The sequence below is a fragment of the Oryx dammah genome, unplaced genomic scaffold (genome assembly GCF_014754425.2).
Source record: "Oryx dammah isolate SB20612 unplaced genomic scaffold, SCBI_Odam_1.1 HiC_scaffold_4, whole genome shotgun sequence".
In the NCBI taxonomy this organism is placed as follows: domain Eukaryota; kingdom Metazoa; phylum Chordata; class Mammalia; order Artiodactyla; family Bovidae; genus Oryx; species Oryx dammah.
This window is the reverse complement of record NW_024070188.1, coordinates 73,820,819-73,839,338: the sequence shown is the minus strand read 5'-3', so window position 1 is coordinate 73,839,338 and position 18,520 is coordinate 73,820,819. Positions and strand designations below refer to the sequence as shown.

General features: G+C 40.9%; 2 protein-coding genes across 7 annotated transcripts in view; one reads left to right on the top strand and one right to left on the bottom strand.

The window, feature by feature from the left end:
- LRP11 (LDL receptor related protein 11) overlaps positions 1–18,520 on the top strand; it is an 82,454-nt gene that overhangs the window by 37,750 nt on the left and 26,184 nt on the right. For 2 of the 3 annotated variants that reach the window (XM_040238665.1, XM_040238666.1), the window contains exon 6: positions 7,161–7,256. In XM_040238665.1, the coding sequence (XP_040094599.1) occupies positions 7,161–7,256 (96 nt within the window). Of the gene's footprint in view, positions 1–7,160; positions 7,257–12,809; positions 14,748–18,520 lie in introns of those variants that run through there. The other variant, XM_040238664.1, reaches the window with a different exon arrangement.
- PCMT1 (protein-L-isoaspartate (D-aspartate) O-methyltransferase) overlaps positions 17,487–18,520 on the bottom strand; it is a 41,813-nt gene continuing 40,779 nt past the window's right edge. For all 4 annotated transcript variants that reach the window (XR_005720815.1, XM_040238671.1, XM_040238669.1 and 1 more), the window contains one exon: positions 17,487–18,296. Coding sequence is in view for 2 of the 4 variants with exons in the window: in XM_040238669.1 (XP_040094603.1) it covers positions 18,284–18,296 (13 nt within the window). In the remaining 2 variants the exon portion in view is untranslated. The remainder of the gene's footprint in view (positions 18,297–18,520) is intronic.

Here is an 18,520-nt window from a genome sequence, read left to right as displayed (position 1 = left end):
CCCACCCCCCTCCCCACAACATCTCTCTGGGTCATCCCCGCGCGTCAGCCCCAAGCGTGTCATATCCTGCATCAGACATAGACTGGCATTTCGATTCTTACATGATATTATACATGTTTCAATGCCATTCTCCCAAATCATCACACCCTCTCCCTCTCCCTCTGAGTCCAAAAGTCCGCTATACACATCTGTGTCTCTTTTGCTGTCCTGCATACAGGGTCATCATTGCCATCTTCCTAAATTCCATATATATGTGTTAGTATACTGTATTGGTGTTTTTCTTTCTGGCTCACTTCACTCTGTATAATCGGCTCCAGTTTCATCCATCTCATCAGAACTGATTCAAATGTATTCTTTTTAATGGCTGAGTAATACTCCATTGTGTATATGTACCACAGCTTTCTTATCCATTCATCTACTGATGGACATCTAGGTTGTTTCCATGTCCTGGCTATTATAAACAGTGCTGCAGTGAACATTGGGGTACATGTGTCTCTTTCAATTCTGGTTTCCTCTGTGTGTATGCCCAACAGTGGGATTGCTGGGTCATAAGGCAGTCTATTTGCAAATTTTTAAGGAATCTCCACACTGTTCTCCATAGTGGCTGTACTAGTTTGCATTCCCACCAACAGTGTAGGAGGGTTCCCTTCTCTCCACACCCTCTCCAGCATTTATTGCTTGCAGATTTTTGGATCGCAGACATTCTGACTGGTGTGAAGTGGTACCTCATTGTGGTTTTGATTTGCATTTCTCTAATAATGAGTGATGTTGAGCATCTTTTCTTGTGTTTGTTAGCCATCCGTATGTCTTCTTTGGAGAAATGTCTATTTAGTTCTTTGGCCCATTTTTTGATTGGGTCGTTTATTTTTCTGGAATTGAGCTGCAGGAGTTGCTTGTATATTTTTGAGATTAGTTGTTTGTCAGTTGCTTCATTTGCTATTATTTTCTCCCATTCGGAAGGCTGTCTTTTCACTTTGCTTATGTTTTCCTTTGTTGTGCAGAAGCTTTTAATTTTAATTAGATCCCATTTGTTTATTTTTGCTTTTATTTCCAGAATTCTGGGAGGTGGATCATAGAGGATCCTGCTGTGGTTTATGTCGGAGAGTGTTTTGCCTATGTTCTCCTCTAAGAGTTTTATAGTTTCTGGTCTTACATTTAGATCTTTAATCCATTTTGAGTTTATCTTTGTGTGAGGTGTTAGAAAGTGATCTAGTTTCATTCTTTTACAAGTGGTTGACCAGTTTTCCCAGCACCACTTGTTAAAGAGATTGTCTTTACTCCATTGTATATTCTTGCCTCCTTTGTCAAAGATAAGGTGTCCATATGTTTGTGGATTTATCTCTGGGCTTTCTATTTTGTTCCATTGATCTATATGTCTGTCTTTGGAACACTGAGTTTTAAGTCAGCTTTTTCACTCTTCTCTTTCACTTTCATCAAGAGGCTCTTTAATTTTTCTTTGCTTTCTGCCATAAGGGTGGTGTCATCTGCATATCTGAGGTTATTGATATTTCTCCCAGCAGTCTTGATTCCAACTTGTGCTTTGTCCAGCCCGGCATTTCACGTGATGTATTCTGCATATAAGTTAAATAAGCAGGGTGACAATATACAGACTTGACATACTCCTTTTCCTATTTGGAACCAGTCTGTTGTTCCATGTCCAGTTCTAACTGTTGCTTCTTGACCTGCATACAGATTTCTCAGGAGGCAGGTTAGGTGGTCTGGTATTCCCATCTCTTTCAGAATTTTCCACAGTTTTGTGTGATCCACAACAAAATGTATATACATACACATGTACATTTATTCACTTATAACAAAATTAGGATATTATTTTACAAAACATTTTTCTCACTTATGAATATTTTCATGTTATTAAATGTCCATCAAAATCACAAAATTATTACATCCAGGGTAGAAATTCCCTGGTGGTCCAGTGGTTAGGCACAAGTTCAGTCCCTGGTCTGGGTACTAAGACAGCCAAAATATTTTTTTTTAAGTCCAGGGTAAACAAAATGGGAAGAAAAGAACAGAGCCTTGAAAGTGTTAGAAAGGGCCTCCCACAATGTGTGGTTTCTGTTTGGACCGCAGCCCCTGTTTCCTTCCTCTTCCATCACCCTGAGCCACCAGACTGGAATCCACAGCCTCTGATTTGAAATTATGTTATACTCAGCATAATATAAATAGGTTTAAAAATGCATTGTTAGGGACTTTTCCTGGTGCTGCCATGGCTAAGAATCCACCTGCCAGTGCAGGAGACATGGGTTCGATCCCTGGTCTGGAAAGATCCCACATGCCGCAGAGCAACTAAGCCTTTGAGCCACAACCACTGAACCTACTCACCTTAAAGCCCAAGAGCCACAACTGCTGAAGCACGCATGCCTAGAGCCTGTGCTCCACTACAAGAGAAACCACTGCAGTGAGAAGCCCACACACCACAACAAAAAGCAGCCCCCGCTCGCCACACCAGAGAAAGCCTGCACAAAGTGATGAGGACCCAACCCAGTCATTAAAAAAATTTAATGCATCATGGTTTGTGACCTATACCAGTGTTTTACAAGGATCATCAGCTAGTACAGTAAATATAGACAAGTTGATTTTTCTGCTCCCTCCTTCCCACACAGGCTTGGGAGGATAAATAAGACTTAACTCACTGAAGACGTGCTAAAGAGATACGAAGATTAATACCAATAATGTAGTATAGAAAGTAATGAGATGAAGTTTTTTAATCTACCACATTGGCAAAGGTAAAAACATAATAATAATAATATTTATAAGTGTATAGAGAAGTATCTCACCTACTTTTGGTGGGATTCAAATTAGTACAGTCTTCCAGAGGGCAGTTTCTGAAGCCTTGTATGTATACCTTGATCCAGTTAGCTTGCTGTTAGGAATTTATGCCAACCATGTTGCTAAGGATGAAGTTAAGGGTGTGGGCGAATATTCAGTCCCACCGGTGAACGCAGGCTCTGTATTCTCAGAGCCGCAGCGGGGCTGGCATTTGCTCGTGACGCCGAGGCACAATGGCTGGATTGTTTCTGGGGTGGTTGCAGCTGTAAGGCCTGTTCTCTGTGTGGTCCAAGTAGTCTGTTAACAAGGCAGTCCTCTTGTGTGGACCCAGCTGAAGGAAAGACATCTGGTTTCCAGTTCTGCAGATCAGCTAGAAAAATGGTTGGGTATCCCCATTCACACTGAATCTGGGTTGTTTTTTCTTTTTTAATAATTAAATTTTTTATTCCATGCTCTAACAACCTTCTTCCATTTGCCGACTACTCTAATAACTTTTTAATTGGAGAATAATTGCTTTACAATATTCTGCTGGTTTCTGCCATACATCAACATGAATCAGCCGCAGGTACCCATATGTCCCCTCCCTCTTGAGCCTCCCTCCTGACTCTGAATCTGGATTTCTTTTTTAAACTAGAATACATGTTCATCCCAGCAGGTTAACCACATTTTTTAAGAATCCAGATTAAAGCATGGACTTAGGAGAAGGCACAACTTCTGTATGGATGTGAGGTGGTTTGCCTGTACTTTCTCCAATTCCCGTGCTAAATATGCCAAAGCCTCGCTGTTGGACTTATCTCTGGAGGTAACGAGTGAGCAACTTCGATCTTTGGATTATCATGGAAAGTATTTTATTCAGAGAGGACATTCTCACAAAGGATATTTAAAGGGTTTCTTTTCTTTTTTTTTTACATGCCCCATATTTCATGTTTTCATTCTGAATAGTCTATTGTCTTCCTGCGTGGTGGTGGGAATCAACTGGATTCTCAAATGAATGGAAGATTTAGTTAAAGAAATGTACTTGTCACAAATGAAGATAATCAGATGGCTATTTCCACAAACTTATTTTGAAAGGAGTAGGTCCTCTTTCATTGACCTAACTTCTTTGGAAAATATCATCTAATGAGCTATAATCAGCAGATGCCTTTAAATATACTCAAGTATTCTGGTACATTCTTTGGCATTGCCTTTCTTTGGGATTGGAATGAAAACTGACCTTTTCCAGTTCTGTGGCCACTGCTGAGTTTTCCAATTTGCTGGTGTATTGAGTGCAGTAATTTGACAGCATCATCTTTTAGGATTTGAAATAGCTCAACTGGAATTCCATCACCTCCACTAGCTTTGTTTGTAGTGATACTTTCTAAGGCCCACTTGACTTCACATTCCAGGATGTCTGGCTCTAGGTGAATGATCACACCATCGTGGTTATCTGGGTCATGAAGATCTTTTTTGTATAGTTCTTCTGTGTATTCTTGCCATCTCTTCTTAATATCTTCTGCTCCTGTTAGATCCCATCCCATTTCTGTCCTTTATTGTGCCCATCTTTGCATGAAATGTTCCCTTGGTATCTCTAATTTTCTTGAAGAGATCTCTAGTCTTTCCTATTCTATTATTTTCCTCTATTTCTTTGCACTGATCACTGAGGAAGGCTTTCTTATCTCTCCTGCTATTCTTTGGAACTCTGCATTCAAATGGGCATATCTTTCCTTTTCTCCTTTACCTTTTAAGTCTTTTCCTTTCTCAGCTGTTTGTAAGGCCTCCTTGGACAACCATTTTGCCTTTTTGAATTTCTTTTTCTTGGGGATGGTCTTGATCACTGCCTCCTGTACAATGTCATGAACCTCCATCCACAGTTCTTCAGGCACTCTGTTTATCAAATCTAATCCCTTGAATCTATTTGTTAAAGAAAGGCAATGACAAAGAATGTTCAAACTACCTCACAGTTGTACTCATCTCACTCCCTAGCAAAGTAATGCTTAAAATTCTCCAAGCCAGGCTTCAACAGTACATGAACCGTGAACTTCCAGATGTTCAAGCTGGATTTAGAAAAGGCAGAGGAACCAGAGATCAAATTGCCAACATGTGTTGGATCATTGAAAAAGCAAGAGAGTTCCAGAAAAACATCTACTTCTGCTTTATTTACTTCCCCAAAGCCTTTGACTATGTGGATTACAAGCTATGGAAAATTCTTAAAGAGAAGGAAATGCCAGACCACCTGACCTGCCTTCTGAGAAATCTGTATGCAGGTCAAGAAGCAACAGTTAGAACCGGACATGGAACAATAGACTCGTTCCAAATTGGGAAAGGAGTATATTGTCACCCTGCTTATTTAACTTTTATGCAGAGTACATCATGAGAAATGCTGGGCTCAGTGAAGCACAGGCTGGAATCAAGATTGCTGGGAGAAATATCAATAACCTCAGATGTGCAAATGACACTGCTCTTATGGCAGAAAGTGAAGAAGAACTAAAGAGCCTCTTGATGAAAGTGAAAGAGGAGAGTGAAAAAGTTGGCTTAAAACTCAACATTCAGAAAACTAACATCACGACACCTGGTCCCATCAGTTCAATTCAGTTCAATTCAGTTGCTCAGTTGTGTCCGACTCTTTTTGACCCCATGGACTACAACATGCCAGGCCTCTCTGTCCATCACCAGCTCCCGGAGTTTACCCAAACTCACGTCCATTGAGTTGGTGATTCCATCCAACCATCTCATCCTCTGTCGTCCCCTTCTCCTCTTGCCCTCAATCTTTCCCAGCATCAGGATCTTTTCCAATGAGTCAGCTATTCGAATCAGGTGGCCATAGTATTGGAGTTTCAGCTTCAACATTAGTCTTTCCAATGAACACTAAGGACTGATCTCCTTTAGGATGGACTGGTTGGATCTCCTTGCAGTCCAAGGGACTCTCAAGAGTCTTCTCCAACACCACAGTTCAAAAGCATCAATTCTTCCATGCTCAGCTTTCTTTATAGTCCAACTCTCACATCCATACATGACTACTGGAAAAACCATAGCCTTGACTAGATGGACCTTTGTTAGCAAATTCATGTCCCTGGTTTTCAATACGCTGAAGAAGCTTTAAAGTTTTTTGTTTGTTTCTTCATAAAATTCCTCACGTCAGCAGATCACTTCTGATTCATTTCCATTTAGCATTTTATTTTGCAAAAGTCTCACCTGAAATTACACTTCAGCATGAGGGTAACTCCCGGAGAAGGCGATGGCGCCCCGCTCCAGTACTCTTGCCTGGAAAATCCCATGAATGGAGGAGCCTGGTAGGCTGCAGTTCATGGGGTCTCAAAGAGTCAGACATGACTGAGTGACTTCACTTTCACTTTTCACTTTCATGCATTGTAGAAGGAAATGGCAACCCACTCCAGTGTTCTTGCCTGGAGAATCCCAGGAATGGGAGAGCCTGGTGGGCTGCCGTCTATGGGGTCGCACAGAGTCAGACACGACTGAAGCGACTTAGCAGCAGCAGCAGCATGAGGGTAACTCCACTAACTCATTCATTATGATATTGTCAATATCATTAAGCACACAAGTGCTATGAATTCCTAGATGGCAGATAATAGAATGACACAGCCATGGCTCATCAGAACCTGAGATGAAAATTCTAAGATTTAATCTTCTATTACATTTGCTCTCAGGAGTATGTTATAACTGAATAGAACAGTTAAACAATGAACAAGCTATCATTAAGTCAGAAGTGCTGGTTTCCACCAACAAGCAGTTAGACACATCTGAGTTTAAATCTCAACCCTATGACTCACTGATTACTTGAATGAAGCCAGGTAAGGACTGAACCTCTCTGAGACTAGCCAGAAAAAAAAAAAAAAAAAAAAAGCAGCAGACCTATTAATGCCTGCCAAACAGCATTGAGGTAAGAAAGTGAAGTGGCTTTGTGAGTGACTTATGTGTGCTCACTGTTCAGTTTCTAAAGAAAAAAATGTTTCTGGGCTGTTTCTGCCTTCTATGGTATAAAGTCCAACCCTAACCCTTGACTTTTCTAGCTGAGCTTTTTCCTTCCTTCTCTGGGTGGAGGGGTAGGGGTGGGGGTGGAGTGAGGGGTAAGTTCTGGAGTGGTGAGTTTGTTTCCCACCTCCGTCCAATGGGTTTTCACTAGCCTCACCTCCGCTGTATTCAGTTGATCACATTGGTTATCTCGTGTTTTAGTATCAAATGTAGGCCTATGTTTATTGAAGAAATAAAGCCTGTAAGTCCTTTCTTTAAGCCCTTCCTTAATATATATATAATATAATATAATAATATATTAATTAATATTAATATAAATATATATTAATATATATGAGGCTGTATTTTCATGTCTATTTCCTGAAGTTTCTGATGCACATCCAATATGTTTTATTTATTTTCCACAGACGGTGGTTCCTCAGGGAAGAACAGAAAAGAGGAAAATTATATTTTTGAGTCAAAGAGCAATCGAGGAGGAGGGGAACACCCAACCCCAGAAGCAGGTAAATGCTCACCTTGGAAATTCATTGCAGAGTCAGAACAATTGCAGAACCATGTATCCTGTAGCTGAGCTTATTAAGTGAATCTGCAAGAATTCATGACAAGAACAGGGTATATGGGTTGGAAAAATTGTGTATTCTCATCTTCTATATCACACTTCATCTTGGGGCTCTTGCACTAGTTTCTTCACAGCTTTGGTCCTCAGCTTTCTGTTCTCTGAGTTGACTGGAGTGGATGATCACTGCAGTCCCTTTCTAGGGGTAACATTCTGTGGAATGAGTAGGTACTCAGGACACAGTGGTTAAGAACATGTGCTCTAGAATCAGATGCCAAGGTTCAAATCCCCTGCTCCATCACTAACTCCACGACCGGTTATCTTCTCTCTCTGCGTCTCAGTTTCCTCATTGGTCAGATGGGCGTAATAACTATAGCTGCCTCACGGGGCTGTTAGGGAGAATAGATAGGACATCACTATAGAGCTTGTAGCATATTGCTTGGTTCATGTGATAAGCCATATAAATGATGGCTATTACGACGGTTATTTGTGATCAACAAGGGCAGAGGTGTTAGAGTATACCGTTCTCTCTCCAAGTGCTTCAGTAACAAGAGACGGAAGGCACAGGAATGGGAAAAGGGTGCAGGAGGTAGAGGGGATATAGTAAGTAGAAGAATACTGTAATTTCATGGTTTTGGTTATTTTTAACTAGGTAGGAAACACTTTCAACATAGTCCTGTAGAAAGTTAGATTTTGATCCTAAATCTCACAAACTAATTAGTAAAATAAAATTTAGGAGAACCAAATATTATTAAGCTACAGATCTAAACACTGAGAAAACTTTCTTTTTATCCCAGAAGTAGTCTCATAACAATAGCCACATATAATTTGTAAATAAAATCGTTAAATAATATATAAAATTTTAATAATAAATAAAATGTTAAATAATAAATAATAAAATAATCCAGATATCAAGTATCTAGATGCTGCCCAGTCTGCAGACCTGCTGGACTTAACTGTCCCAGGATATTTGAATAAAAAGAGCCTGTTAGACTTCCCTGGTGGTCCAGTGGTTGAGAATCTGCCTACCAATGCAGGGGATGCCAGTTCGATCCCTAATCCGGGGAGATTCCACATGCTGTGGAACAATTAAGCCTGTGCGCCACAGCAAGAGAAGCCACCACAATGCGAAGCCAGCGCCACGCAACCAGAGAGGAACTGCCTCTGCTCCCAGCAGCAGAGACCCGGTGCTGCAGCCAAAAAATAAGGAGAAAAAAAAGAGCCCGCCTCCTGCCGACAGACACAGAGAACAGGGCTCGCCCCTTGCCTCCATGGCCAGATGTGTCCAGAGACCTTTGGTTCTAACTGCCCAGTGCCTGTCCTAATTGTTACATACCTGAGTGTCACTCCCACTCTTATGAACAGAATACCCAGTTCATCTACTTAACTCATTTCTGAGAAAACTAGCATGGTGTGTTTTAGAAGAGAATGTGTGTGTGTGTGTGTGTGTGTGTGTGTGTTTGTGTTTGTATGTTAAGTCTCTTCAGTCATGTCCAATTCTTTGAGACTCCATAGACTGTATCCTGCCAGGCTCCTCTGTCCATGGGATTCTCCAGGAAGAATATTGGAGTGGGTAACCATTCCCTTCTCCAGGAAAGCTTCCAGACCCAGGGACTGAAACCTCCTCTCCTGCATTGGCAGGCAGATTCTTTACTACTGAGCCACTTGGGAAGCTGTATCTGATTTTGGCAAACAGAAAATCCTCTTAGATTATATGCTGTTTTATGATTGCCATATCTCCCTCTGAGCCCCATTCTTGGGACTGGGGTCTTCAATCATAGCTCTCTTCTGAAGCCTAAACGCTGGTGTTCATCTTCAAACAAGTCACATGTGTTTAGAAAGGCAGCCTGTAATCAATTTCCTTCCCTGAACAAGCAGTACTGGGGCTGGGTATTGGGATCCAGTTTGTAAGATATGGTATTAGATTCCTAGGGTTGACCAAAGTCTCTTTTTTATCCAGTTCCATTGTAACCTATCTATCTTTGTGACTAGTACTGGAAGATACAGGGAAACTGACACCTTCAGAGCCAAACTGAGCCCTTTCAGAACTTCTTTCCTCAGGGTCACCATTAGGAAACTGGAATGTATGCACCAGCTCAAGAGTCAAATTCTAGATGGTTGGTTTATCACAGACTGTTTTCTTTTACAATTCTCTTTGGGAATACTGTGCGTGTATGCTCAGTCGTGTCCAACTCTTTGCAACCCCATGGACTGTGGCCTCCTAACCTCCTCTGTCCACAGGATTTTCCAGGTAAGAATACTGTAGTGGTTGCCATGTCCTTTCCCAGGGGATCTATCCGACCCAGGGATCAAACCCACGCCCCCAGCTTCTCCTGCATTGGCAGGCAGATTCTTTGCCACTGAGCTACCTGGGAAGCCCTTGGGAATACTGGACTCACTCAAAACACTATTTTGTATCAAGAGTCACTGATGCAACCTCCTCATCCCATCCTCCTTAACCAGACAATTCCAGAATGTTCTTGAGAATTTTCTTCAGGAGTTTTACCTAGGATTCCACAAATATACCAGAGGTTGAAATGCCATTAGTGTGTACTCAGCTCCAGCTCCTCTTGTCTTGGAGAGGAGGCCAGCTATACCTGGGAATGATTTTAAGCTTAGAAAATCAAAGCTATCCCAGGTGGCGCTAGTGGTAAAAACCTGTCTGTTAACGCAGGAGACACAGGAGACTCAAATTCGATCTCAGGTCGAGAAGTCCTCTGGAGGAGGGCATGATAACCCACTCCCGTATTCTTGCCTGGAGAATCCCATGGACAGAGGAGCCTGGTGGGCTACAGTCCATGGGGCTGCAAGAGTCGGACACGAATTAGTGACTAAACCACCACCACCATCAGGAGTGAACTTTCTCAGTTACTTGCCCCCAGTACCTGTCAGTACCCACCCTCTCTTTTTTTCCTTCTTGGCCCCACTGTGCTGTATGTGGGATCTTAGTCTCCCAACCAGGGATCAAAGCCATGTCCTCTGCATTGGGAGTGTGGAGTCTTAATCACTGGACCACCAGGGAAGTCCCCCACCCTCTTTTCCTTCCCTCCAGTGCTAAAGGAAAAGGTATCCTCTCTTTCCAAGGTCAGTATCCCCCTCTGACCTTGATGAAGCTCTTTATCACCTCGAATTTGTTTTTCCATCATTTATTAACTTGCCATGTTTATAATCTCCACTGGTTCATTCCCCTAGACACATTCAGCTCTCAAAATATACAAGAAACAAAACAGCATCCTTCAGCCTTCAAACTCCCTGTAAATGAACTCCCAGTTGCTAAACTCAGTGGCCTCTCCAGGCCTCGCCTCACTTGACCTTTCTTTAGCATTCAATTCCGCTGACCACTGTCCTCTTGAAATAGCCTCGGCCCTCTGCTTCCAGGACTCCCCGCTCGGTTGGTTGCCAGCCCTAACCCTCTGACATGTCTCTTTCTATGCTTTCTGGTTCTCTTCTTTGTCTGCCCTCTTAAGTGTTGGCATCTACTAGAGCCTTGTTCCTGGCCCTCTTCTCTTCCCTTTCTCTCTGGAAGTCTCACCCAGTTTTGTAGCTGCAACCACCACCTTAATCCTATAGGGCGCCACATATTTTTTTTAATTTTTTATTTTTTATCTTACTTTGGCTGTGCTGGGTCTTTGCTGCTGTGCTCGAGCTTTCTCTAGTTGTGGTGAGCAGGGACCGCTCTCTAGCTGCGGTGTGGAGGCTTCTCCTTGCACTGGCTTCTCCTGTTGCAGAGCACAGGCTCCAGGAGACGTGGGCTGCAGTAGTTGCGGCTCACGGGCTCAGCAGTTGTGGTGTATGGGCTTAGTTGCTCCATGACACGTGGAATCTTCCCAGGTCAGGGATCGAACCCATGTCTCCCACATTTGGTAGGCCGATTCTTAACCACTGGACCACCAGAGAAGTCCCAGCCCTTCACATATTGAAGCCCAACTAATCAAAGAACCTAATAGAAAATTCTACCTGGATTGGCTGTAGGCATCTCAATATGAAACTGTCAAAAAATAATCTACCCCAAACAAGCTCCACCACTCATCTAAATCGTGCAAGCAAAAGTCGTAGGAATCAGATGCATGGACCACTCCTTTTTATATCTGTACTTCATATATAATTCTACCATAGTAACTATAATACTTTATTGTATCTTTTCATTTAAATGTCTTTCTTACCCAGATTTGAAGTCATTAGAAAATGATCTCATTTAACTTTTGAAGAAGTGGTATACATAGTGGTTCTGAAACTGTACTGTCTGTACCACTAACCATAGTTAGTCAAGCCACTTAATCCTCGATAACTTAGTTCCCTCATTTGTAAAATGGGGATACAAATATTACGAACTCATATGGTGGTTGTGAGAATTAAAGCCCTTCATGTTTAAGCACTCTTTACTCTCTTTGATTACCAGTGTCAGGCACATGGCTATTAATGCAAAATGAATGAATAAATAAATGAAAAAAAATATTATAAAGTCAGTTTATGCAATGGAGATTTTTGCTCTTCTAGTTCCACCAGTTGGCAAGGCCCCTGTAGCTAAAAATATTTCCGCCATACCATCTCCAAGCCTGGCCTGACTACAGAGCAGAGCAGACTAAGAATAGACGCTGCTGAGCTTGATAAGACAAACTGATCTGGGGTACACTCTGTCCCTTCCGGACTCCTGGACGGCTCTAAAAGATGCTTCTAGTCTAGGTGTCTAGGACCAACCCCACAGGGAAAAAAACCCGTGAAGGAGAAGTAGAGATTTTTTTGCTTAAGTTTTTTTTCTAAGTATTTATTTGGCTGCACCAGGTCTTAGTTGCAGCATGCATGATGTTTAGTTGCAACACCTGAACTCTTAGTTTCTTAGTTCCCTGCCCAGGGATTGAACCTGGACACCCTGCATTAGGAGCATAGCCCTAGCCACTAGACCACCAGGGAAGTGACTTCCTGAAGTTTTTAATAATGGTTCTACAGGCTGAGAGTAGGCTCTCTAGCCTTAGGAAATAAAAATGTCTTTAAGCCCTAACCAGAGCAAGGAATCAGGAGTTTGTCCACATTTATTTTAATGGAGAATGATCATGTATAAATCTGTAAATGTAAGCTACAATGAACATATTTCCCATGGCTATAGTGTCTTTGCAGTTGTCTGTTTACAGGATGTCTATTAAAGTTGGATATAGCGGTGTCTGACTGCAACATTTGTACCCGCTGATGGCATTTGCATCTCATAGGAGCTTGCCACACAAGTTGGCTTTAAGGAAGTCTGTGTTTGAGACCTAGACCTTCAGTTTACAAGCTGTGTGCTCTTAGGCCAATTACTTAATCTTTCTGTACCTCAGTTAATCTGCCAAACAGAGGTAGTACAAGTAATTACTTGTAGTATCAGTAGTACTTGTCATAGTACAAGTACCTACTGAGTTGTTCAAGTTAAATAAAACAGTGCATGCAGTGTTTATCATATAGTAGATTGTAGCTGTCATTGTTCTTAATCACTGACTCACCCTTGTTCATTTCTGGCCTTGCACAGGTGCAGTGCTACCTCTGGCCCTGGGTTTGGCTATCACTGCTTTGCTGCTTCTCATGGTTGCCTGTCGACTACGACTGGTGAAACAAAAACTTAAAAAAGCTCGTCCCATTACATCTGAGGAATCTGACTATCTCATAAATGGGATGTATCTATAATAAGTGGAATCTAAATAGCTGAGGGCAAGGACATGTTTCACTTATAATTTATACATAGTTTGGGTTCTGATATTTATTACCTCTTCTGTTTTTAACTAAGCTAAGAAAACTACTGGAAACCCTGGAAGATTCTGCAAATACTCAACCTTTGTTTCTATTTATTGATTTTCCTTGGGAAGTATGTAACACATTTTGAAATTTAGAGGAGTCCACATGATTAAAAAGTTTTACGTATCTGATTTATGTAAGCTATCCCAAAAAACAGGAATTTGTAGTTAGCCAAGGCAGAAAATGCAGTGTCTCTAGAGGTGCCTGACAATGGCGGTATTAACACTTTGCTTCACAGAAGCCAGCCGTTGGCACTTCATAGCACCCTGCGTCCCTTGTCCTGTGGCCTTCCCCTTCCTTTCAGCTTCCAGTGCTCTCCTTTCCCTTCTCCTCTTCAAAACCTGTTTCTGGGGATGGATCTCAAGTGAGCACACACCTTCAATGAGATGCTACCTGTGGCAGGAATATCTAAGCTATAAGCCTAATGATCAGGTCAATGAGGCCTCTGGGAAGGTAAATAGCAGTACTTTCCAGTGGCTGACTGACATCATGTCACGTGGCTGCTTCATTTTCCCAAAGGACAGTAACTCAGACTTTGGATTACAAGTAGCTCTAACATGGTCATCAAGTGAGATAGGAAATCAAAGCAGAAGCAGAGAACCTGGTGGGTCAAAAACTTAACAGACCCTTAGCTGAGGGAAAAATGAGCAAGGAGGATGTTTAGTTTTCTTGGATCTACTCAACGCTGCTCAATGGTCCAGAACATAGTAGCTCACTTATACAGTCACTGGTTTCAACATTAGTGTTCAGGAAAGAAAAAAACCGCATTCAAATGGAAAAACAACACTGAATGGATCTCTGGGTACAGCTTTTGCAAAAATAAGACTCAGTGATTCATGAATAAATAATCAACTTAAGAATCGGTGATTCTCCCATTCAGTGGAGTGATGCAGTTTTCCCATTATTTATTTAATGATCTAAAATGTTACAGTATGCAAACAGCTAATGCCAGGCTTATATATTCCCAGAGCATAAGGGAGTTTTGCACAAATTCATCTTTATAGAAAACCAGCAACTAGCTTAGCATCTTTTACCATTTAATCTGTAGGATTTTAAAGGCATATTATTTCTACCATTGCTTAATGCTGGGACAGTACACATTCTAGAAATTACTCTACTGAGGCGAATGTATAATGTGTTCTATTTATATAATAGTTTTTTTTTTTTTTTTACCATAAGTGGTAAATCTTTTAAGATACTTGAAAACCCTCTAGAAAACTATGTTTAGACTGAACCTGATGTAGGTTGTTCCTTTAGCAAGGGACTTAATTTGGATCGGAGACATATATTAAGAAATGGGTAGTTAGTGGTCGGAAAACAAAGAAATTGGTTATTTTTTATTTCCTGAGAAACTCGAGCATTTTGTTGAATTTTAGAGTTGAGCAAAGATTTAAATTTCTCCTTAAGGAGTTTAGAGAAATGACTGTATGTATGAACTTAAGATGTTTGTATTCTTTATGTGATGCTGTGCAATTTGTTTTTATATAGAAGGATGTCACCTACAGCCATATTCAATAAAATAAAAACTGTTGAGGCATGCATCTTTCAGCACATCTTTTATACATGAAGAAACTAAAACACAATTTAGTATTGCTATGGTGTTGAAATTCTTGATAAAAAGATGTCCCATATCTATGTGTACAATATTCTTTAATAAATTGTATTTTATTCTTAAGCCTTTTTTTTTTTTTTTACAACTTTTAATATAATACTTACTAGTACAGATGGTCTCCAACTTGATATGTTGCTCGGACTTACCTTTTTCCTTTATGATGGTGCAAAAGTGATACATATTCAATAGAAACCATACTTGAATTTTGAATTTTTCCTTTGGCTAGTGATATGCTGTCTATCTTCTCTCATGACACTGGACAGTGGTAGCACAGGTCTTCCCCACGCCCCGCCCCCAAGAAAATATCCTTTTTACTATTGATTGAAAACTGATACAAAAGTGTTATCATGGAAATTTTGCAGCCTCTTTGATCCGTAAGCTAATTTCTAGCCAAAGTCCTGATAGGATAATCACCAACAAACCTAAATAAACAAACAGTGCTGGCAAAAGAAATTACTCAATGTGATGCAAGGCTGTAAGGGGCACAGTAATGTTCAAGGCGTGGGAATTCAAATAAACAGATGTCCTCAGCTGCCCTAGGTCCCTGGATCATTGCCTCTTGTATTAATACTTAAAGTATCCTCACTATTACCATCACCAGCCTGGATACTCCACCCAAGTGAGAATGAGTTCTTTAGACCCAGCAGCCCTAGAACTTCCTCTCATGTTAGGAAAGAAAAAAGGAAGGAAGTGAAGGGAAAGGGAAGAAAAGCAGCACAGGAAATGAGGGTGGGGGGGGGGAGGGGGGGTGAGGGGGTGGGGAGAGAATGAGGAAAGGAAGCAGGCTTTCACCGCCCAGGAGAGCACTCTAGGATCCAAAGCAATGGGGCATGGGAGAGTCCTACCCCAGACAACACAGGTCAGTTAGAAAAAAAGAGCCTGAAATGGGGAACCAACATGACTGCTGCAGCTGTGATAATGGAAGGATTAAGCACAGGAAAATTATCAGGCTTTTTCCTATTTATTATAATAAACAAACACAAACTTCCTTGGGCCCCAAGGGCCAGCCAGTTCTCTTCAAGCAGGATTTCTTAGTGGCGCTCTATTTGGTCTCTTCCTTGAGCAAAACATATGTAAATTAAAAGTTCATATAGTTAAAATTCATTCATCTTTACCCATTAATAAATGGTGCTTGCTTAAAATCCATTCCTCCTTATTCAACATTTTAAAAAAATCTTTTGGGGTTTTTTTCTTTTTTTTTGGCCACACGGCATTTGGGATTTCAGTTCCCTGACGGAGAATCAAAGCCTGGCTCCTGCAGTGGAAGCTTGGAGTCTTAACCACTAAACTCCCAGGGGAATTCCTAAACATTTTTTAATCGAAAAAGTGTGAAGTCCAAGAGCAAGGCTTGGCATAGCATGTGTCTTCACGAATCAGATGCCACTTATTAGTTTGTCTTATCAGATTTATAAATTGTCCCCTCAACCGGACTACAGACTACACACCCCTTGAGAGTAAGGGCCTTTTTCTATCCCCAAGACCTAACAAAGAGACTTAACATAAATTGTTGATCATGGCTAGGAAGGATACAGACAAGTGAATAAGTTGAAGAATTAATTTAAAGTCCTTGAGAATATTTGACCTTTGAAGCTATCGCAAATGACAAGTCCTGGATCAAATGAGTTCATGGCCTCAGTCCAGAACCAATACTAACCACAGCAAACTGAAGCCAGCAATGAACTCACAAGTTTTAGTCATCAACTAATGCAAGTTTCCTGTGCCTAAGACATTGCCCAAGAAGAGACACTAGTCAAAGATGTATGCACAATTTTTTAAAAGCTATTTTCAAAGAACTAATATTTTAGACTTTAACTTAAGAGGTGGAGGAAAGTTGCCTCAGCACCTCGCTAAGGCTCTGCCTGCAAGAATCATACACACTTGAACACAACAGAGGGAAGGGCTTTGCGGGGAGTGCCAGTCCTGATAGCTTCGAGAGCGTGCATTTCTTAAAGATTTTAGTCAGTTCAGTCGCTCAGTCGTGTCCGACTCTTTGTGACCGCATGAATCGCAGCACGCCAGGCGCTGACGTCCATTGAGTCGGTGATACCATCCAGCCATCTCATCCTCTGCCGTCCCCTTCTCCTCCCGCCCCCAATCCCTCCCAGCATCAGAGTCTTTTCCAATGAGTCAACTCTTCAAATGAGGTGGCCAAAGTACTGGAATTTCCGCTTTAGCATCATTCCTTCCAAAGAAATCCCAGGGCTGATCTCCTTGCAGTCCAAGGGACTCTCAAGACTCTTCTCCAACACCACAGTTCAAAAGCATCAATTCTTCGGCGCTCAGCTTTCTTCACAGACCAACTCTCACATCCATACATGACCACTGGAAAAACCATAGCCTTGACTAGACAGACTTTTGTCTTCAAGATTTAGAGCCCTTTAAAAAACTAATATCTTGCCATAAAATCGAAGATCACAACATTTAAGCAAGATCCCAACGTGTTACTGACTTAAACTCATTTTACAGTCGTTATATTAATAAATCTATTTGTAGGTCATAGATGGGTTTTGGTAAATTTATCCTTAACTTGTTCTTTCTTGACATCAAGTCAATTCATTCATTCATTCAGCATATATGGTACATCTACAAGAGGCCCTGTGTTAGGCAAAGAAAAATAATAAATGAGGTGAAGTTCTTGTCCCCAAGAAATGCAGTTACATTCCTCAAATGTGCAGTTAGATTAATGCTCTTAACTTACTCAGATCTCACAAAATGGAGCATCAGAGAAACAACATTTTCTCTGTGATCTTAGCATTCTGTACCTGGTGGACATATGGTTCTTCTATATTCAAACACCACCAATGCCTCTTTCACTTTTAACTTTATTTGGCAAAGCAGCACTGCATAAACTGTTCAGTAACTAGGACACAGCTTACACAGCATGTTAAATCCATATACATATGAGCAGCAAGTTAGAAACAGAAAAAAACAATACTAAGCTACAAGTCTCCTATCATTTTTAAAGAGAAAAAGGAGGAACTATGTCAGTTATGTCCAATCTGAACAGCCGAGTGTTTTAAGGGACATCACCTGCCATCTCCTTAAGTTTTAATATTTACAAATGCTTAGTTTTAAGGTAACAAAGCAGCTGATTGTATCTACAACATGCTATTCTATGACACCACATCAAAAGCTTTAAAAAGGAAGCTCATCTCTATTTTCTTAGTAGCATCTAACATACACCCAAAAACCAAGAATCTTAACTTGTGAATGGTGGTGTTATCTGATGCACAAAAGCAATCCGATAAATTAACATTAGAACAGAATTAAGTGCCTAAGAAAAGAAAAGTCACTCCTCAAAATCAATTCACAAACCATGTTTTCCATTTTGCAGAACCCCTTCTTTTAATATTTAAAGGAAAACGTGGGCATGTTAAAGTAATAATACACAAATTTATATTTTGCATCCTTCTTCTTTCCAATCTGGCTTCTGTGCCTTTCTGAAGAATTAGAAACCCCACAAATCCACACATTTTCATGCTGAAAATAGTGTAAGAAAGTTCAAAACAAGCTGTGATGCTGTTGATTTTCAAAAGCTTTGAGGACTGAGATGAGCAATCCACTGTAATATTATTATACTGGTCAAGCTGATGTTGCTTTTACAGTTCATCCCTGGGGGGAGAAAGAGAGAAATATATAAGTAGGCATTACATATGATAAAACTTGGCTTTCTAACAGTTTAGATACAACTAATAAATCAGTAAAAATATACTGATCCCCAAGCAATATATTACATTAAAAAAAAAAAAAACTAAGCAAATGATTCAGGTCAAAGCAAAAATGGAAATCAGCCATTTCAATCAGCATCGTTCATGCTACTCCAGAATGAAGAATGA